At 40.2% G+C, this 22,649-nt stretch overlaps 3 protein-coding genes across 3 annotated transcripts; all 3 read left to right on the top strand.

Annotated features, from left to right (window-relative positions):
* The first annotated feature begins 10,063 nt into the window (after positions 1 to 10,063).
* On the top strand, positions 10,064 to 13,228 carry LOC113118524 (extracellular calcium-sensing receptor-like). Its single transcript, XM_026287769.1, has 6 exons — positions 10,064 to 10,110; positions 10,257 to 10,539; positions 10,621 to 11,430; positions 11,579 to 11,803; positions 12,100 to 12,223; positions 12,327 to 13,228. The coding sequence occupies exons 1-6, from the start codon at positions 10,079 to 10,081 to the stop codon at positions 13,226 to 13,228; spliced, it is 2,376 nt and encodes a 791-aa protein (XP_026143554.1). The 5' UTR covers positions 10,064 to 10,078.
* Positions 13,229 to 13,621: 393 nt separating this feature from the next.
* On the top strand, positions 13,622 to 17,078 carry olfcv3 (olfactory receptor C family, v3). Its single transcript, XM_026287767.1, has 6 exons — positions 13,622 to 13,848; positions 14,017 to 14,305; positions 14,500 to 15,315; positions 15,436 to 15,660; positions 15,970 to 16,093; positions 16,180 to 17,078. Exons 1-6 carry the CDS (start codon positions 13,622 to 13,624, stop codon positions 17,076 to 17,078), a joined length of 2,580 nt encoding a protein of 859 aa, XP_026143552.1.
* A 1,060-nt stretch (positions 17,079 to 18,138) lies between these two features.
* On the top strand, positions 18,139 to 22,101 carry LOC113118527 (extracellular calcium-sensing receptor-like). The gene is made up of 6 exons (XM_026287772.1): positions 18,139 to 18,416; positions 18,673 to 18,967; positions 19,402 to 20,187; positions 20,514 to 20,735; positions 20,812 to 20,935; positions 21,165 to 22,101. The coding sequence occupies exons 1-6, from the start codon at positions 18,142 to 18,144 to the stop codon at positions 22,076 to 22,078; spliced, it is 2,616 nt and encodes an 871-aa protein (XP_026143557.1). The 5' UTR covers positions 18,139 to 18,141; the 3' UTR covers positions 22,079 to 22,101.
* The last annotated feature ends 548 nt before the right edge of the window (positions 22,102 to 22,649 follow it).

The following is a 22,649-nucleotide window of genomic DNA, read 5'->3' as shown; positions in this document are numbered from 1 at the left end:
ATGAGAAAGCACGTCCGTTCAGCGAGTTCTGTACTCCGTCATTGAAACGGGTATCCGTGTGTGGATCACGGGAGGTCAGTGTCATTGACTTGCGTTGGAGAAATATCCGTGGCCGGGTCACGGAATTTGGGGCAATTCCGTGATGGCTTCACGGATTTTGAGTTAAGGACCCGTGGACATTTCACGGAATTCTGTGAGACCAGGTTGATGTGGTAATGCTTAAATAACTTAGTGAGTAATTAGTTAATCCTATCACTAAAATTATCAATCTTTCAGACTGTCATGGGATGTTTCCTTCTGCTTGGAAGTCATCTGTTATTGTGCACATATTCAAAAGTGGTGATCCTCACTCTGCTAGTAATTATAGACCTATTAGTATTTTACCTGTAGTCTCAAAATTTGCAGAGAAATTGATGGCTGCGCAAATCACTAATCATTTGAAAAATAGTTGTGTCTTACATGCAATGCAGTTTGGCTTCAGAGCTAATTATTCAACTGAGATAACTGAGAAGTCTCTTTTAGATAAAGGAGGGGTTGTTGGGGCTGTTTTTCTTGACCTCAGGAAGTCCTTTGATACTTTAAACCACAGAATTCTTATGTCTAAATTATTACGTTTTAATTTTTCTCACCATACTTTAGGATGGATTGAATCATATTTGCCAGGTTGCACACAGTATGTTAGTATACAGAATTGTAAGTCAGCCTCCCTAAATATATCCACTGGTGTTCCACAAGGATCTATTTTGGGTCCTCTACTTTTTGCATTGTACATCAATGTTCTTTCATTCGTTTGTCTTAACACTAACATACAAATGAATGCAAATGACACTGCTATTTATATACACGGAAGTAGTGTGTCACAAGCTGCAAAGGAACTTACACAATCTGTGGTTCATGTCACAGCTTGGCTATAAAAATTATTTGAGTGAGTATGTTCTTTACCAAATCTAATAGTTTAAGTGTAGTGCCAGACGTATTCAAGAGGGTCTGGCTGCAGACTTGCACTTGCAATCTCAGACTTGCATTCTCAGGCTTGCATTCTCAGACTTGCACTCTCAGACACTTGCACTTCCGCTAGTAATGTCACTTGCAGTCTTTATTTTTCATTTTGTTGAATTTTCTATTACTTTTTGTTTGAATCTCTCAGCATTTTATAACAGTAGCCAGGTGGCGAAGACAAAAAAAAAAGGAACCAAATTACAATGTCACTTGCAATCACTACTTGCACTCTCCGCTACCTGCAACACTTGCAATCGACACAAATCGTGCATGTTGCCAATGGAGACAAGACGCTGTGGTGGTGATTAAACGATTAAACCTAATTTAGTACTATAAGGGTCCTGCAAGAAAAAGACAAGACCGGAAAATCCGTGGCCAGAACACCAGAATACGAAGGCTTGTGCTTGAAGTCTCTCGCTAAGCGTTTTCTTCCCGTGGAAAAACATAAACACTTAACATGGCTTAATGTGTTAAGATGCTATTAAAATATCAAATTAAATATACATTTAATTATTTTAATGAATATGTTTATAGTATTTTCTTCATATACCGCAAAATGTGGCATAATGGACTAAGATGATAAAGGCCAAACTCAATATGCTTCTCTACATTATTAAAATGTATAACTAATATGTACAGGCAAGCAGGTGAGCCCAGAATAAACACAACACGCAAAGTTTTGCTTTAAGCATTTTTCCATATAGAATAAACTGTCTACAACTCGTTTATATCACTGTCTTTGTCCATTAAGTTACATTTTGTGTGTTTAATTTATAATTATTTTCTATAGGAGGAAAACGTTTAATCTAAAATTTAAAGTAAAAAAAATTTGTACATTGTGTTCATAGCCATCTGCTTGCCTTGTAGCACATTAAATAATAACTATATATCGAATTTGGTCTTTAAATTGAACTTAATGTATCTTAATACATTATGGCATATAAAGTGTTTGTTTTTTCTACAGGAGGAAAACACTTAATGAAAGACTGTATTCTGCTGTTCTGTGGCTACGGATTTGCTGGTCTTGTCTTTTTCCTGCAGGACCCTTATAGTGCTAAATTAGGTTTAAACGTTTAATCACCACCACAGCTTATTGTCTACATTAGCAACATGCACGATTTGTGTTGATTGCAAGTGACGTCACAGGTAGCAGAGAGTGCAAGTGGCGATTGCAATCGACATTGCAATTTTGTTTATTTTTTCTTGTCTTCACCACCTGGCTACTGTTGTAAAATGCTGAGAGATTCAGACAAAAAGTTATCAATAAATAGAACAAAAGAAAAAAAAAAAATAAGACTGCAAGTGATGTCGCTAGTGGAAACACAAGTGTCTAAGAGGGCAAGTCTGGAAATGCAAGTCTGAGAGTGCAAGTGCAAGTCTGCAACCAGACCCTTCTTGACGTATTTGTATCAGGGGAAAAATTACAAGTTGTATCTGAATACAAGTACCTCTGTATTTTGATTGATTCCAAACTTTCATTTAAGGCTCAGGTAAAAAAGATCTGTAACCAGGTCAGATTTACTCTATCAAAATTTAGATTTATTTGTGATTACATTTCGTCCAAGGCTGCTATGATGTATGTGCATTCCATGATTATTTATCATATTACTTATTGTTTAATTACTTGATCGGAAATCAGTTCAGTTTCATCATTGTTCAATTTAAAAAATATATATAATTTGCTAAGTTGGGAGAACTTGATCAGTTATGTACATATTTGTCTACTGTTTAAGACTATACACACCTCACCACTAAAAAAGTTTGTTAATATTAGAACAACTGCTCATCAATCTAGAAGGGGTGGGGCAAGAGGGGTCTGTATTATTACTCTTAAAAGATGTAAATTCAGTCTGCGAGGGAATGGAATTCCATCGCATCAGTAATTAGAACATTACATACTTCAGGATCTTTTCAGTTTCTTCTTAAAAAATGGTTACTGACGACTCATTACATTAGTAATGTATTCTTGAATATAGACTTCTTTTGTACTAATTGCTCTTGTCTATATAGCCTTTTCCTGTTGCCATTCTCTCTCTCTCTCTCTTGCTCTCTCTCTCTCTCCCTCCATTAAATAAACTTAAACTTAAAAGAGCAATCCACAAAACAGGTGAGGGTCAGGACAGACAGAAAACAATCAAAAACCAGGGAATTAGTCCAGACTCAAGATGACAAGAAAACCGGTTACACACAGAGAAATTTTAACAAGAGCAAACAAGACTTAGTACTGAATATGGGAGAATGATCTGCTTAAAGTGGGGGTGAAATGCTCGTTTTCACTCAATATCCTGTTAATCTTGAGTACCTATAGAGTAGTACTGCATCCTTCATAACTCCAAAAAGTCTTTAGTTCCCTGTCAAGGGAACTTCGAACTGCGTCCTCTGAAGGGACACTATGGGGAACACCTCGTCGTGACCCGTGTCTGAAGCATACTTTGAAAAACGCCAATGTGTTGGCCGGCGACAGCCTCTGACGTCGCTACCGGCGCGACTATAAATACGCGCCCGTAGGACCCGTCACTTATCTTCTTCGTCTTCATTGACTGTTTTGTTTGAAGCGTGCATCTGAGAAACGACCAGAATGGTAAGAGCGATCTATTATAGTTATCATGGCATCCACTAGCAAGGCGTTTAAACAGTGTGTGCATCCATGTCAGCGTTATTTGACACCTGATGACACACACAGTCTTTGCGTCTCTTGTTTGGGCAAAGAGCACGCGCGCGATGTCCTTGAGGGGGCAATCTGCGAGCACTGCAAGCGTTTTTCTGTGGAAAAGCTCCGCTCTCGTTTGTCATCTGGATCTCGCGGCTCAGGACCCGCCGTTGCCGAGGCACAGAGGAGAATGAGCTCGTGGGGATCGCAGGTGGATCTCGCTGAGGAGTTTAGAGAGGGACTTTCCCCTCACACTCTCCGGCGGCAAACGAGAGCGAACTTCGAGAGGAAGATGCGTTGTCATTAACCCTTTCTGACACTGAAGTTAGTGCTCTGCTGGGTTCTACCCAGAAAGAGCAGGAGATATTTGAGAGTGGTGAAGAAGCTGAGGCTGAGCCACTCATTTCTCCTGCTCTGCGTATGGGGAGCTGTTAGAGGTTACTGACCTACATGCAGAAGTTGAAAAGGAATGGAAGAGGCCGTTTTTCTCTCGCATCCATCGGTTTCAGCATATGAGTTATGCTGATATCGATGGCATGCACGAGGACGGCTATGAGAGGATGCCCCCTGTAGAAGAGATGCTGGCTTGCTATCTCTCAGTGTGGGAACATCCTCTCTAAAATCTCCCTCTTTGCCATCTAAGCCCTTCCAGGATACATCCCGCTTAAATGGTAAATCATACGCAGCAGCAGAGCCCGAACAACAAAGGGGTCCTGGCCCATCTCGATCTGAGGATCGAAGACGGGCGCAGAAGGCTAGTGTCGCGGCTTGCGCTCCTCCCCCACCTGAGGGCAGGGGCAAGAGGAATCGCGGGTCACGAAGAGGTAAGCAGGGTCTGAGGGATGTTATTCAGACGGGGCAGCGTTCTCGTCCGGATCAGAGCGATACCTAGGAGTTTATCACTTCCTTTTGGATGTTTTTAAATTCTGTTTCATTTCTCCCCTGCCTAATTCCCCTGTAGCCACCAGCGCTCCACCTGATCGTGGTTAGGTGGAACGTTTCTCACATAACAGTCTCCTATCCTGGACCTGTTATGTTTTTGGTTGGTCCTATTTTCATAGTGACCACCTTACTGACGGTCCGGACCAAAAGGGGGCGCCCCGTAAAGCGGGACTCCAGTACAGGAGGGTGGGTGAGTATGTAACCCTTTCTGCTTATGGGTGTTATGTTGCTGGTGGTTATGTCTTCTAACAGACTCTGTGAGTTTCCTTTTACAGTGCTCAGTTCCAGCCTTGTGCTCTGGCCACGATCACACGCTTTCGGCAGGCGGCCATGCCGCATGGGTTCTCCCCCCAGGGCGCGACACCCACCGCGGAGAGAGTTCCATGTGCGGGAAGCAAGCGCTCTGTGGTTGCTCGTCCCACACCCCTCCCGAGGAGCCTGGCTGATCGTCAGAACTGGCATAGCACTGCAGGGAATATCATGGATATACGGCCAGGTCACCCTGAGGGGCCGCCTGGCCGCTTGGCGCATCCGGGGAGGTGGTAGTTACGGAGTCCTTCTGTATGTACTGCCTCAGGTGATGCTCCCCTCGCTTGAGGGTTGGAGCTCGCCTCTCCCGTGCGATCCAGCGCCTCTGCGATGCTTAGGAACCTTTCTGTACACACGTTAAGCCTGTGTACTGTCTCAAAACCACATGGTGGTCAGTGTGCACGTGAACATTTTGCACACTGTCTCAAATCCACGTAAGTGGTAAGTGTGCACGCAAGGCTCTGCGCACTTTCTAAAATCCTGTACGGTAAGGGTTACGTGCTCCGCTTCGTTCCCTTTCTTAAAGACGATTAGCCCCGAGGTTTCTTGGGCTTCATTCAACCAGTGTGTATTTGTTATACACCCCAAGCATCGCTTCCCTCAACATGAGGGGCTGTGTGGACTCCCGCATATTGTGGTCTTTTCAGATAGTAGGCTTCACCAGGCCTCTCTGATGGTGAGCTCCCACATACTGTGGTTGCCAGGTAGTAGGCCTCACCAGGCCTCCCTGGAGATTTAGCTCCCACATACTGTGCGTTTCCACTAAATAGCATATTGTGGTTTTCAGATAGTAGGCTTCACCAGGTCTCTCTGAAGGCGAGCTCCCACATACTGTGGTTGTCAGGTAGTAGGCCTCACCAGGCCTCCCTGGAGATTTAGCTCCCACATGCTGTGCGTTTCCACTAAAAAACAAGCTCCCACGGTTTGTGGTTGTCAGGTAGTAGGCCTCACCAGGCCTCCCTGGAGTCGAGTTCCATATTACCTTCCACTGAGGTGGTTATCTGGTAACAGGTAGTAGGCCTCTCTAGGTCTCTCTGTAGGTGAACTCCCACATATTGTGGTTATCAGATAGTAGGCTTCACAGGTCTCTCTGAAGGTGAGCTCCCACATACAGTGGTTGTCAGGTAACTTTTCTGTACACACGCTAAGCCTGTGTACTTTCTCAAAACCACATGGTGGTCAGTGTGCACGTGAACACTTTGCGCACTGTCTCAAATCCACGTAAGTGGTAAGTGTGCACGCAAGGCTCTGCGCACTTTCTAAAATCCTGTATGGTAAGGGTTACGCGCTCCGCTTCGTTCACTTTCTTAAGATGATTAGCCCCGGGGTTCCTTGGGCTTCATCCAACCAGTGTGTATTTGTTATACACCTCAAGCACCGCCCCTCAACATGGGGGGCTGTGTGGGCAATTCTCGCGGTAGTTTAGCAGCGCTCCCCTTTTCTAAAAGGGTCGCCTATGAGCATGCTGCTCGGAGCTCGGAGTCCTCCTATCATGGGAGACTGAATTCTCGTTTTTTTCATCAGAGCGCTCCAGTACTACATACTGTTTTGAGACGCACTGTGAGAGCAGACATCCTGCTGAGGCAAGGGCTGAGGCTCGGGGAATGGCGCCTTCGCACCAAGGTGTTAAAGTAGAGTTAGAGAGGTTGGCCAAACCTGGGTGGATCGGTTTTGTGGCTCAAGAGAGCGTCGCACTATCCCCTCTGGCTTCCTCTGACTAATCCAGCTCCATTGGGGCTGGACGCCATGGTACAGGCGTGGCCGAGGCTTCATCTGTACGTTCCGTCCTCCAATTGCTCTGCTCCCGGGTCATTCCATCTACGAGCTGCTCTATCAGAGTGCCACGAGAGCCCCTCCTTTGTGACAGGCAAGACTCGGTAATAAACAGTGCTAAGTTCTTAGCCGTATCCCTTTAAAGGAATCTTTCATGATTCCAAGCCTTCAGCTCTACCCCGGGCCGAGGCCCTTCAGGTAAGTTGGGTATGTAGCTTAGGCCTTTGGCCATAAGGGATAATGTCATGGACAGCCATCGAACCGTCCCAGGGGCGACTCCCGGTGAAATGGTAGAGTTGGTACTTAGTGTTTGCCATGATTCTGGCCTGCACTCCCCTCAGCATGGCGGCGTGGGTATACTGTTCCCCATAGCATCCCTTCAGAGGACGCAGTTCGAAGTTCCCTTGACAGGGAACGTCTCAGGTTACGAATGTAACCATGGTTCCCTGAGAGGGAACGAGACACTGAAATTTAACAAGAGTAGCATCAGCAACGACGTCTCTATGTGGTATGTACTGAAACTGTATATATTTGCTTAGCGGTTTTGGAAAATGACTAAGTTCCACTTTATGTCGTGTTTTTTTTTTTTTTTTTTTTTTTTTTAAGCTGTACATGTGGAAAGTGCAGTTTGATGACAACATCGCATGTTGTTTACTTGATCTGCTTACACGCCGATAGCTAAGTTAACAACACAGAGATATTTGAAGCAGTTTTACTCACCGCATGCGGTTCCAACACACGGTCGTGACCTTTTTCGTTGGGACTGCATTATCCTTAAAGAGCCACACAGATGGGAAATCAAAAATTACCTGTATTACAGTGTATGATGTAGCTGTCCATCAGTGTAAACAATGTGCAAAATAATTAAACCAAAAAGTACACGATTTATAAAGTTATTGGCTTCTAAAGTAAGGAGTCGACTCCGAATCACTGAAACGAGTCGTTATAGATTTCAAATCTTTTGCCCATCTCTATGTACGTCACTAGGAACACTTCGCATAATAATCTCCACCTACCAAGTTGGGAGAAACGGAACTCTGACCTGCCCCACCCCCCCACACAGACGCTTTGGTTGGTGTGATAGCATCATGTTCGAGGAGACGGTGTGTTTTTAATTGTAAAGGCAAGTTTGTTTTATTTTCACTGCCATGAAGATCAGAATAACCAATGGCTAAAATTCATTTTCACCACAATACCAGAGCAGTACAACAAATCCCTTTTGTTGTGTTCACAACATTTCACTGATTACTGCTTTTCTAATCTCGGTGAGTACAGCAGGATTTTAAAAGTTTTTGGCCATAAAAGATGGTTCATTACCAATTTTATTTAGAACAACGAGCATCTCCGAATCACAACACAAAGTATGATTATGAAGTTATGTGTCTGTTTTCTCCCGAGCGTCTTATCAGTATGTGTGCTGTCATTAAAATGAAGTGTAACTCCGTGAATACTCAACGAAGAGACATGAGAGAGATATCTATAGAAAGCTTGAAATGTCTACTGTAAAACTAAACAAGTGCTGCCGAAAACAGATATTCTGTGATAAAGTAATCCATATGAAAACAACGCGATGTCTGTTTTTCATGTCTCCCTTCTAATGTGACCACGCCCCTGCGCTGAACACGCTATTCAGATTCAAACTGAAGCGCGCGGCTTGAATACACCCACACAGAAGAAAAAGCAGCGAGACTGTTCAAGTTTTTTATTTTACTGTTTGCTTTGCGGTGAGAGGAATAAGACATAATTCACCCCAAACAGATGCTAACGCATAGTTTACCGTGGAGGTGTGTGCAGAACAACCAATCCAAACTGCTTATGTTAGTTGACCAATCAGAACACAGTATGCTACCGAAAGGTGGGGTTTAAGGAAACTGAATCTTTTGAACAGCTTCGTGCGAAATGTTTGGGGATCTCTGAGAATTGAGGTAATTTTAAAATGATATTTTGACAAAATGACAATGTTTTTTAACCTTGGATGGATTTAAACCTAATGTACATGACTTATAAACAGTGATAGGAAGCTTAGAATTTTCATCTTACTGGCTCTTTAAGAAATAAACGATGTGCAAATCCGGCATCAAACTGGGTCTTGTTTGTAAAACAAGCATCTTCGAAATGCAGGGAACAAACAAAAACACTTGCACAACTCCATTGATGCTCTGTAAAAATAAACTCCATCCACTGGTCCCTTAATGCTGTTTTTTTTTTGGTAATCTGTGCAGGGTTGTCTTACCCTGGCAACCAAAAACACACTTATTTTGTGACATTTCGCGACGCTCTCGCTCTGATCAGTGAATGTCTGTGCTCTCAGTGCTCTGCTACACGGGAGCGCGCACTCTTCCCGGCAGAAGTGCCCTTAGGACCCATATAAGGAAATTCCGCTCCATCTAACGTCACAGAGAGCCATACTCGAAAAAAACTTTCCGAAACTTGTGACAAACCGGAAGGAGTATTTTTGAAACAAAAATACTCCTTCAAACATACAACTTAATTTTTGAAACTTTGTCCATGTTTAGCATGGGAATCCAACTCTTTAACAGTGTAAAAAACTCAGTATGCATGAAATAGCATTTCACCCCCCCTTTAAATAGTCTGGGTGATGGGAAACAGGTGTGAGGGTAATTAGTTCTTGGAATGTTGGAAATGGAGTCAATAAGGAAAAGGTGATGAAGCCTTCTAATGCCATGTGGTAGAAACAAAAGGGACCGGACTTATGATGAAGTCATTTTTGTTTTTAACCCATTTAATATATAAATGTGAATTCATGTTTAATTACAGGTACTGATGCTTTCCCCTCTATGGTTGCAAATTATTTACAATTTGAGATTCAGTTGTTGTAGGTAGGATACTTCCATTGCATATTCCATTATTTATGGATATGGCATAAAAAAAATGATGAAAGTACTAAATTTCCTGGGGAAAAAAAAAAAGAAAAAAAGAAAATTATAATAATTTTTAACCAAAACACTTTTGGAAGATTGTTTTTTGTGTTTTCTTATTATTTCAATTTGTTTTATTTTGAAGAAAAAAGTTACATAGAGAAGGTTTAATGTTTGGTGAGGGATACTATTAAAATGAGGTTTTACATATTAATTTCTTTGCTGCATCTTGGGTGCTATTAAACTTCACGTGACCCAAGAAGAAGTCATACATAATGATATGCAAGTTGAGTAACTATATAAAACCTTGGAAGGTAGAAACACCCCTTAGCTCTTTTTTGTAGAGCTTAATAAAACAATGATTTACATTTTTGTGTCTTTATTTCACCTTTCCAGTGCAGCTGTTACTTTAAACTGCTCCCCACAGGATGACTTTGAACTGCCAGTGTTCATGACTAGTGGAGACTTCACAATAGGAGGAATTTTTCCTTTACATTATAGAGTAGAGCTTCCTCCAACAGACTACATGAAGAGACCTTTAGCAGCACAGTGTCGAGGGTAAGGACATTAGTTTTTTTCACATAATTTCTGGGCAGTTTAATATTTTATAAACAGTTTAATTGTTATTCCATTTGCCAGAATACAAGATGTCGAACCAATAATAAGCAATTTTACAAAGCTATTGTTTGTGAATTGAAATGCAGGTTTGATCCAAGAGCTTTCCGTTGGGCTCTCTCTATGAAGCTTGCAGTTGAGGAGATAAACAACAGAAAAGACCTCCTGTCAAATTATACACTGTCTTACAGAATTTTTGACTCTTGCTCCACTCCTGTGACTGCTCAGAAAGCAATCTTGGCAGTACTGAATGGAGGGGATGTTGTTCAGAGATCTATGTGCTCTGGTTCCTTATTAGGATTAATAGGGGAATCTGGATCCTCACAGTCCATTGTTCTCTCCAGAACTGTGCAACCCTTCCGAATACCCATGGTGATTTTTTTTTAAAAAAAATTTTGCATTCTCTTCTTCTTCTTAATGCGATCTTATGGATTTCTATTTTCTGTTTTATAGATAAGCTATTTCTCAACCTGCTCTTGTCTAAGTAATCGGAAGCAGTTCCCAACATTTTTCAGAGTGGTTCCCAATGATGATTACCAGGTTAAAGCTATTGCGCAACTCTTAAAGCGGTTTGATTGGACATGGGTTGGTGTGGTGACTGAAGACCATGACTATGGCAGGTTTGCTTTACAAGGCTTAAAGCGAGAAATTGAGAATTCTAACATTTGTCTAGCCTATCATGAAATGATCCCTAAAGACTATACTCAGGAACGAGTCCTCAAGATTCTTGAAGTAATGAAGCAATCGACAGCTAAGGTGATTGTTGTTTTTTCAGTAGAAGGGGAATTGTATCCTTTTTTAAGAGAGTTTGTGACTCAAAATATCACAGGAATTCAATGGATTGCAAGTGAGGCTTGGGTTACAGCTTCAATGTTAGCACAAACATATCCATTCTTAGATGGCACAATTGGGTTTGCAATACGTCAAGGCCACATCCCAGGTCTTCAGAATTACCTCAAAACGATGACCCCAGAAATGTATCCTTCTAACCCTCAAGTTCAGGAGTTGTGGGAGGCTCTCTATGGTTGTTCTCCCTCCACATCCAGCTTGAACACTCATTTGCCCTCCTGCACCGGAAAAGAACCTCTCAGACAAGAACACTCTGCCTTCATGAACACATCCAGCCCTCGTGTGACCTACAATGTATATAAAGCAGTGTATGCCTTTGCTCATTCTTTACATAATCTCATTCACTGTAAACCTGGAAATGGACCGTTTGAGAATTTCTCATGTGCAAACCTCAACAATGTGTTTCCATGGCAGGTAAATCTGTTCTACGGTCTGATTTAAACTGGCTTATTACATTATATGTTCAAATATTCTTCTTGAAAATGTTTTAAATGATGTTACCTTTTTTTAAATTGCAAATGTAATGGTGTCTCTGTTTCTCTTTTTTGAAAACACTCCGAAGCTTCAAAATTACCTTGAGGATGTTTCATTCTCAATAGGTGGAGAAAATGTTAAATTTGATAATAATGGTGACTCAGTTCCATATTATGATTTGATAAACTGGCAAAGACACACAAGTGGAGATATTAAATTTGTTAAAGTGGGCCTCTATGATGGTGCTCAACATTCCGGGAGAGAACTGGTGATTGAGAAACAAGCCATTATGTGGTCTCACCAACATAACAAGGCAAGGTGTTGACTGTGCACTTCTCTGCCATCTGTTGTTCTAATAATATAACTGACACTACAGTATATAGTTTTTGTGCACCTATTAACATACACTCACATACACACATTTGTCCCACCAAACCCCAAAGCTACCTGAAAAAAAAATAAATAAATTGCACGCAACGCAAAGCTTGAAATGTAGATTTAATTTGGTTAAAAGATTTTACTTGATACTTGTTACTTGAACAAACATTACTTGATAAAGAAAGTCTATCCATATATATATATATATATATATAAAATTTATTTTCATAGGTACCTGTCTCTGTGTGCAGTAATAGCTGTGCTCCAGGATTCAGGACTGCTGCCCGTCGTGGGCAACCTCTTTGCTGCTTTGACTGTGTTCCATGTGAGAGTGGAAAGATCAGTAATCAGACAGGTTTGTTTATATTGTCATTAATGTAACTTCAAATGCATTGACGTGTTGTCATTATTATTATTTTGTTTATTTATCTGTTAGTTTTTTTGTTTGTTTTTTATAGATTCAATAGATTGTATGCCATGCCCTGAAGACTACTGGTCCAATGCAAACGGAACAGCGTGTGTCCCAAAAGTTGTTGAGTTTCTCTCGCATGATGCAATGGGTATCACCCTGACTGTGATAGCTGTTGTCGGAGCCTTTCTGACTATCACAGTGTTGGTGATCTTTTTGTATAACAGAGGAACTCCTATAGTCCGTGTAAATAACTCAGAACTCAGTTTCTTCATCCTGATGTCCTTGACTCTGTGTTTTCTATGTGCTTTGGTGTTTATTGGGGAACCTACATCCTGGTCCTGCATGCTGCGACACACTGCCTTCAGCATCACTTTCTCTCTCTGCATCTCCTGCATCCTTGGCAAGACTTTAGTGGTGTTGGCAGCTTTTACAGCTACCCGACCTGGAAACAATATAATGAAATGGTTGGGCCCCACACAGCAGAGGATAATCATCTTCTGCTGCACTCTGGTTCAGGTGATCATATGTACTGCTTGGCTTACAATATCCCCTCCTTTCCCCTATAGAAACACTAAATATAAACAGTCCAAGATCATCCTGGATTGCAGTGTGGGGTCTGATCTGGCCTTCTGGTGTGTGCTGGGATATATTGGTCTTTTGGCCTGTGTCTGCTTTTTTCTTGCTTTTCTGGCCCGAAAGTTGCCAGGCAATTTTAATGAGGCCAAATACATCACCTTCAGCATGCTTATATTTTGTGCAGTGTGGCTAGCATTTGTACCTGCATACGTCAGCCAACCTGGTAAATTTACAACTGCTGTGGAGATTTTTGCTATTTTATCTTCTAGTTTTGGTCTCCTTCTGTGCTTATTTGCCCCCAAATGTTACATTATTTTACTCAAACCTGAGAAGAACACCAAGCAACATCTCATGGGAAAAGTAATTAAATGATATATAAGGTGTTTGGGACACTGAATAATAATAATAATAATAATAATAAAGTATAGGAATATAGTTTAAATTTTAAAAAAAAGCTCTATGTTATGTTTACTCTAATGTGATATGTTCATATAGGTATACAGAGCAAACAAACAGCATGTATACATTCTTATATGCTAAAACTAACATACACACAAAAAAAATGTCTTTCTAATGAATACAATATGTATAACCATGGGTTGTGTTAGTGTTGTAAAAAGGAAGCATATTAATAAAGCATGTTTATAAATATGAGCATTTTGAATCCTACTGATGACATATGACTGTGATGCATAATGAGATGCAATGAGACCTGTGTCTGGTATATATAACAGGGTGTCTAACCTACTGTAGTCATGCTAAGGGATGCAGGCATTTGAGAGCATGACTGTCCTGCTCCCATGGCTTCTGATTCATCATCTCAGTGAACTCACTCCGGGACATGCTTCAAAATGTGTCCTGCAAAATTATTTTGAGCCAGGACTTATGGCAAATGGAGATTATGTAATAGGTGGCATTTTTCCATTGCACTACAATCAGGAAATGCCAGACCTTAACTGTACTTACAAACCAGGGCCAGTTAAATGTAATGGGTGAGTAAAAAAAGTTTAATTAATGAATTTAATCAATTTAATTATTTATTTATTTTTAAATGCATAGACAAACATCTTGAATATAAACATATTGATGTGTGTTTTGCTAGAAATATGTAAACCTGTTTGTTGCCCTTATGTCCTTACCTCTGTTTTATTCATCTGTAGATTTGATCCGAGAGCTTTCCGCTGGGCCCTTACTATGAAACTTGCTGTAGAGGAAATAAACAAGCGAACCGATCTCCTGCCTAACTACAGTCTGGGCTACAAAATCTTTGACTCATGTGCATACCCTCTGACAGGGCAGAGATCAGCAGTAGCTGTTCTAAATGGGCCAAATGAGGAAAATAGCCCTATGTGTGAAGGTGCTGGTCCACTGCTTGCTATTATCGGAGAATCTGGGTCAGCTCAGTCTATTGTAGTTTCAAGAACTTTGAGGCCTTTCAGGATACCAATGGTGATTATAAAGTGAAACCTTTTTTTAAGTGCGCAATGTTTCATGTGTGTGTGTGTGTGTGTGTTTGTGTGTGTTTAGTAATGGACAGTATTATCAGTCTAACAGCCTTATCGACTGACAGTGAAACCTGTGCTCTAAAATGTAAGATTAAATCATATTCTTGTTACATAATTGTTTTCCTTTTTTCTTGACAGATCAGTTATTTTTCATCCTGTGCCTGTTTGAGTGACAGGCGAGAATTCCCCACATTCTTCAGAGTCATCCCCAGTGATGCCTATCAAGTAAAGGCTATTGCAAAACTTCTGCTGCATTTTAAGTGGACCTGGGTAGGAGTGGTACGAGGAGATCATGAATATGGTCGCTTCGCTCTTCAGGGCTTACTGAAGGAGCTGGAGGGTACAGGAATATGTGTTGCTTATCAGGAGATGATTCCTCTCTTATATGAGCGTCAAAGAGCACTGGAAATCATTCATATCATGAACCATTCCACTGCTCGGGTGGTAGTGGTGTTCTCAGCTGAAGGGGAGCTCACACCCTTCTTGAGAGACTACATGGAAAATAATGTCACTGGGATACAGTGGATTGCTAGTGAGGCATGGGTAACAGCCTCTGTGTTCACAGGAAGTGAATATTACCCTTTCTTGGGAGGGACCATAGGATTTGGTATACGACAGGGCCAAATCCCTGGGTTAAGAGAGTATCTCACAACAGTCAACCCAGATAGGTACCCCTCAAATACTCTGGTTCACGAGCTGTGGGGGGCTTTATACGGCTGCTCCTTCTCCAGTTCCAACTTGAATAATCACCTGCCCTCCTGTACAGGGAAGGAGACCGTAAGGGTGCAACACTCTGCCTATTTTAACACTTCCAGACCCCGCATTTCCTATAATGTTTATAAAGGAGTGTATGCCATTGCTTATTCCCTGCACAATCTTATTCACTGCACACCTGGAAAGGGGCCATTTAGTAACTCCACATGTGCAAATGTGTTTAATGTCTACCCATGGCAGGTACTCAAAATAAACAGTGCTTAAATGTTTAATGTTAAAGTAACTGTGTACCAGGTTATGACTGGAACCATTGTAAACAAACTTGTCTTGTTTTTATCTCTTTAACACAATATTTCACAGTTACAGCAGTATCTCCAAGAGGTTTCGTTCACTATTTCAGGAGAGACAGTGAAGTTTGACATGAAAGGCGATTCTATTCCATCTTATGACCTTATAAACTGGCAGAGGGGCTCAGCTGGAAATATTGAGTTTGTTAATGTGGGCATGTTTGATGGTGCACAAGAATCTGGCCAAGAACTAGTCATCAAGGAGAAGGCTATCATGTGGCCTGGCCATCAGTCTGAGGCAAGCTGTTCTCACAGTGTATTTCAGTACATGAGATTCCATGTTCTGAAGTTCTGTAGGGTCAAATGGAGGTAAGTGTCTTAAAGAACTGCTCATCTGAAGATGGAAGTTCTGTCTATGGACAGGAAATGCAAAAGACTATAGTAATCTTTTTCTTTTTCAGTCTATTTTGTCAAAGTATGTCACTTTCTCTTTAATTCAGTCTGGTTTGTTGTCTAGTTTGTTTCTTGTCAAGTAATTATTTCAACCTTTGACTTTAAATATACACTAATATACATTTCTAATTTATGTGGATCTGATGGCTAGCAGGTGCTGGTGTCTGTGTGCAGCAACAGCTGTGCTCCAGGATTCAGGAAAGCTGTCCGGCGTGGCCAGCCTTTGTGCTGCTTTGACTGTGTACCATGTGACAGTGGCAAAATCAGTAATAAGACAGGTTGGAGAACAACTTCAAAAATACAGAAATAAATCTCATGAAAAGTGATCTTAATCCTCATTTTTATAATATTTCCTTCTCTTTAGATTCAGTAGAATGTATGGCCTGTTCTGAAGATTACTGGTCAAATGTTGATGGAACAGTGTGTATTCCAAAAGTGGTCGAATTCCTGTCCCATGATGCGATGGGATTGACCCTAACAGTAATAGCTTTAGTTGGGGCGTGCCTAACTTTAGCTGTGTTTGCTGTATTTCTCTATTACAGAAACACTCCTGTAGTACGCATAAATAACTCAGAACTCAGTTTTTTCATTTTGTTATCACTGACTTTGTGTTTTCTATGTGCTTTGGTGTTCATTGGGGAACCTACATCCTGGTCCTGCATGCTGCGACACACTGCCTTCAGCATCACTTTCTCTCTCTGCATCTCCTGCATCCTTGGCAAGACTTTAGTGGTTTTGGCGGCTTTCACAGCTACAAGACCTGGAAACAATATAATGAAATGGTTGGGCCCCACACAGCAGAGAATAATCATCTTCTGCTGCACTCTGGTTCAGGTGATCATATGTACCACCTGGCTTGTAGCATCCCCTCCTTTCCCCTATAGAAACACTAAATATCAACAGTCAAAGATCATCCTGGATTGCAGTGTGGGCTCTGATCTGGCCTTCTGGTGTGTGCTGGGATATATTGGCCTTTTGGCTTGTGTCTGTTTTTTTCTGGCTTTTCTGGCCCGGAAGTTGCCAGGCAATTTTAATGAGGCCAAATACATTACCTTCAGCATGCTTATATTTTGTGCAGTGTGGCTAGCATTTGTACCTGCATATGTCAGTTCACCTGGTAAATTTACAACTGCTGTGGAAATTTTTGCCATTTTAGCATCTAGTTTTGGTCTCCTCTTCTGCTTGTTCACCCCCAAGGTTTATATAATTTTATTAAAGCCTCAGAAAAACACCAAACAACATCTAATGGGAAAAGACAAATAATACAATTCACCATGTTGTGAGCCCAGTACAAATGGAATTAAATATAAATAATCCTTAAAATAAAATAAAAAAAATATATATATAACTAAATTATCAAAATAGCAACAGTCATTAAATCAACACAGATTTATTCATCTATTTATTTTTATAAGTAGGATATCATATTCTCCTCATTTTAACTTAACAATAATGATGCTTGCAGTTCCGTTCAGTCCCACACATTTACAATTTACAGAGTGATTGTATAAAAGAAGAAGAAAAAAATATATTCATATGTAAACTGATATTTCCTACTGACACACTACAGCAAAAGATATAAATAACTGACTTAAAACCATTTTTTAGCTGTTGAAAATACTATTTGATGTTATTTTTCAAATAGTGCCACATAATTTGCAAAAATATAACTACAATGTCAGAGTGTATTCACAAAGTATTTGTTTCAATAAACCAAATGTAAATTATTTAATCAATTAATACAAAATTGACCACATATTTATATTTAAATCACTAAAATCAGAAGAAAAGACATGAAGGGAACCATGTTTTTCAATAAATGAAAGATCAAACAGACAACCCAAACACAATATGAGGGTTAGTTTCTTATTGTTACCATTCATACAAACTGAGACATTATACACAGGCCAAACTCAATTCCACATCTTTACTGGGACAGTACGTCCATGCTCTTTAATAATAACAACAATAATAATAATAATAATTCAGAAATAATTTATATATATATATATATATATATATATATATATATATATATATATATATTGCAGGGTGCAGAATATGACCTATTTGTCAGAGTTGAATAAGACTGTAAACTTGTAAAAAGTAGTACAGTGACAGAAATATATATTAAAATGCATTTGAAATGTAACACATTTTTCCACAGATTGACAGGGGGTGGAATGATTTATTATGAACCTTATGATTTATTGTAATTATAACTGAGTATTAAAATATATTAACCACACCCTCTTACGTGTTTTTCTTTTTTTTTTTTTTTTCTTACAAATTCATTGTCACAGAAAACAATAGTGGCTATTTAAACATGGTGTATTGCTCACCTGATAAACTTGGGGAGCTCGCTATTCCAGCAGGAGACATGCATGTTTCACTCATAACAGTACTTTGCATTGCCAGGCTTTGTCCTACTGTGTGTGGAGTTAATTTTGGCACCTGCATCCTGCAAGGCAACCCTCAGGTCCCTGCACTCTTCAAGAACGGAGACTTGGTTATTGGGGGGGTTTTCTCCATTCATGACTATCTGAGGACAGAGAAGCACACTTACACTAGACAGCCACAACCACTAGAGTGCAGTGGGAGGTTAGCATATACATGTAGTAAGGGATAATATATTTTTAACATGATACTGCATATATATAACTGGTTCAAAGTTTGTGAAAATGTACAATGATCTGTTGCTTGTAATCTTATGAAAGGATTATGAAAAATGGGATATGCAATTGTTTTCATGTTGCCATATATTTAATGTATTATATAATATAAAATAGATTTAATATAATAGATTAAATATATATGTAATATATGTTACATATTTTTTTCCCATCTATTTCAACAGTGTGGGTTTTAGAGAGATGCGCTTTGTCCGTGCGTTTGAATTTGCCATCGAGGAGATCAACAACAGCTCTGATGTCCTACCTGGCATCACTATAGGGTATCATATTTATGACTCTTGTGCCTCTGTGCCAATGGCAGTCAAGGTAGCCTTTCAGCTTGCCAATGGACTAGATCTAATATTTAACGACACTGACTCCTGTACAAAGTCTGCAGCTGTTACAGCAGTAGTAGCAGAATCTGGCTCCACACCATCGATAAGCATTTCAAGACTTCTCGGTCCATTTGGAATTCCACAGGTGTGATTCAATATGACTAATGTTTTGTTTGTTTGATTGCTTGATTTATTGTTTGATTCCCAGGGAACACATGTTAGGTAAAAAAAAAAATGCACTGTAAGTCGCTTTGGATAAAAGCATCTGCTAAATGCATACATTTAAAATTTAATTTAATGTGTTTTCTTTCCTTTCATCATAGATAAATAGATAGATAGATGTTTTTGGACTTACATTATAGTATTGGTCTGAAGAACACGTGAGAGAAAATATAGTCACGTACCATATCCAAAATCGTTTATTTAGGGCTCCTGTAAAAATAACTTTTAAGAATAGCGCAGAAAGAACGTAAATATGCGTCATGTGGACTGCGCCTTAGAATGTAGCGTTTGTAATTAACGTTGGTGTTTTGTTATGGGTTGCTTACTTTTCCCCTTTCCTTTCACGGTGCACAATAGGTGAGTCATTACGCAACGTGCGCGTGTCTCAGTGACAAGCGGCAGTATCCTACTTTTTTCAGGACCATCCCCAGTGATCACCATCAAGCGGCAGCACTGGCACGGATGGTCAAGCACTTCGGATGGACGTGGATCGGAGCTGTGCGCAGTGATACAGACTACGGGAACAATGGCATGGCATCATTCCTGAAAGCTGCGGAGCAGGAGGGAATCTGCGTGGAGTATTCTGAGGCCTACTACAGGACCCAGCCGCGCAGCAAACTAAAAAGAGTCGCGGATGTCATTCGTAGATCAATGGCTCGTGTAATAGTTGCCTTCCTGGCCTCAGGTGATATGAGAATCCTTTTAGAAGAGTTGAGCCAGCAGCCTCCTCCCCCGATGCAGTGGATCGGCAGCGAGGCGTGGGTTACAGATCCAGAAATGCTGCGGTTTAATTTGTGTATCGGTGCTATAGGCTTTGGAATCCCGCGGTCAGTTATCCCGGGGTTTCGTAATTTTTTACTTGACCTGTCTCCACAACAAGCACTGAAATTTCCCCTGCTGACAGAATTCTGGGAAAGTTCATTCAGCTGTAGTCTAAAACGGCAGACAGGTTCTTCTACTGGGATGCGAGCATGTGATGGTACAGAAAACCTGCGCGCTTTACAGAACCCGTACACAGACACATCACAGTTGCGGATCACTAACATGGTGTACAAAGCCACATATGCTATAGCGCATGCCCTCGATGCTGTTGTCTGTAACAAAAAACATTGTGACAAAAACGTGAAAGTTGAACCGCGGCAGGTAAATATTTCTTGTTGTTCTCAAACTGATTTTTAAACATAAAGATAATGTTGTAATCTAATTAAACGCTTCTTCTTATGTGCATTTTGTGTAAAATTAGGATCTTTATCAGGCTCCTATATTTATGTTCAGTTATTTCACTTTAATAGCCTAGAAAATGACCTGCACATTGCCATTAAAGTAAAATGACTCAAACCCTAATTTTAGATTAAAATTTCAGATGGCATTAAGAGGCTTTTGCATCTGAACTCTTCATATATATATACTCACGTACATACACACACACACACACAAATCCATCTTGATTTTGTTTGTCCCTCCTGTAGGTTTTTGATAAGCTTAAGCAAGTAAACTTCACTCAAAACAATTATCATATTTCGTTTGCTATCAATGGAGACCCTGTGGCAACCTATGAACTTGTAAATTGGCAGCTTCAGGGAGACGGTTCAATTGATTTTGTGACAGTGGGCCATTATGATTCGTCTCAACCTAAAGGCCAAGAATTCAGCCTGAGTAAAGCTATTATTTGGAACGATGGAAAAGAAATGGTATACAATGTTTTATGTTTCTATGTAACACTGAATAGGCCTATATATGAATCATGTGTGTACTTGTCACCTGCAGGTGCCTGTGTCTGTGTGCAGTGATAGCTGTCTTCCAGGTACGAGGAAGGCTGTGCAAAAAGGAAAACCTGTCTGCTGTTATGACTGCATTAACTGTGCTGAAGGAGAGATCAGCAATGAGACAGGTGCTGTTTTTTTATTTTATTTTTATTTTATTTTTTTTGTAGGCTTAAAGCAACCCTGCTCCACCAAGCCATTTCTCTATCAATTTTACATTTTCACAATCCATCACAGGGGTAAAACATCTATGTGTAATTTAACACTAAGCCATTTATCAATCAATTTTACATTTTCACAATCCATCACAGGGCTAAAACGTCTAGGTGTAATTTAGCTATTAATTCAATTTTCCAGATTCTGTAGATTGCTATCCATGCCATCCTGAGTACTGGCCCAACAAAGAAAAGGACAAATGTCTTCCAAAAACAGTGGAGTTTCTTGCCTGGGATGAGATCCTCAGTATCATCCTCGGTATTTTCTCTTTAGCCGGAGCTTTAGTAGCTTTGAGCATGGCTTTAGTTTTCTACAAAAACAGGACCTCTCCGATAGTAAAAGCCAACAACTCAGAGCTGAGCTTCCTACTGCTTTTCTCACTGGCTCTGTGTTTTCTCTGTTCACTTACTTTTATTGGTCGGCCCACTGAGTGGTCCTGTATGTTGCGTCACACAGCATTTGGAATCACTTTTGTCCTCTGTATCTCCTGTGTTCTGGGGAAAACAATAGTGGTGTTAATGGCTTTCAGGGCAACACTTCCAGGAAGTAATGTTATGAAATGGTTTGGGCCTCCTCAACAGAGACTCAGTGTTTTAGGCTTCACTCTTGTACAGGTACTTATATGTGTGCTTTGGTTAACAATATCCCCCCCGTTTCCTTACAACAATATGCAACACTACAAAGAAAAGATCATTCTAGAATGTGGTTTAGGATCAGCAATAGGTTTCTGGGCTGTACTGGGTTATATTGGCCTCTTAGCTTTCTTTTGCTTTGTTTTAGCTTTTCTTGCCAGAAAGCTGCCTGATAACTTCAATGAGGCTAAGTTCATCACATTCAGTATGCTCATCTTCTGTGCTGTATGGATCACATTTGTTCCAGCTTATGTTAGCTCTCCTGGGAAATTTACTGTAGCTGTGGAGATATTTGCCATTTTAGCTTCAAGCTTTGGTCTGATTCTCTGTATTTTCGCTCCTAAGTGTTTTATTTTAGTTTTTAGACCAGAGCAAAATACCAAAAAACATTTAATGGGTAAAGTACAATCAAAAGCCCTCTGAAACGCACACACACAGCTTTCATGCCAACAGTTTAATTTATAAGACATTTTTATTTTATTGGGTCAACATTCACACCTGATATAGCTTATATATAGTTTTACAGGTTTCTGATAACATGTGAAACTTAGCATGTACTATGTATTGTAAAAAAAATAAATAAATAAATGAAATAATAATAATAATAATAATAATAATAATAATACCGGTATTTAAAGCTGCGGTAGGGAACTTTTGACGCTCTAGCGGTAAATAAACAGAACTGCTTGTGTCTTGCGGAAGAACATCATTGCCGGAACTACTTCTCTCTGTTTATGTCTATGAAGAATCACAAAGGTACTGGGTTATTCTGCCGCGGTATCCCCGAAGCAATCTAAAATAGTCAGAATATAAACACTTATTATAGGAGCACCCTAGTGATTCAGGACAAGCTAAAAACACGGTTTGGAAAATGGATTCATGGTGTACTCGCTTATTATATACATTTTTCTACATTTTGAACACAAAAAAAGTTACGGACCGCAGCTCTGATTGGTTATTTTTTACCGGGAGCGATGGAGTTTCTGCAAATGGC

This window comes from Carassius auratus, chromosome 18 (genome assembly GCF_003368295.1).
Source record: "Carassius auratus strain Wakin chromosome 18, ASM336829v1, whole genome shotgun sequence".
NCBI lineage: Eukaryota > Metazoa > Chordata > Actinopteri > Cypriniformes > Cyprinidae > Carassius > Carassius auratus.
The sequence above is the reverse complement of the archived record's forward strand: the minus strand, read 5'-3'. Positions and strand labels throughout refer to the sequence as shown.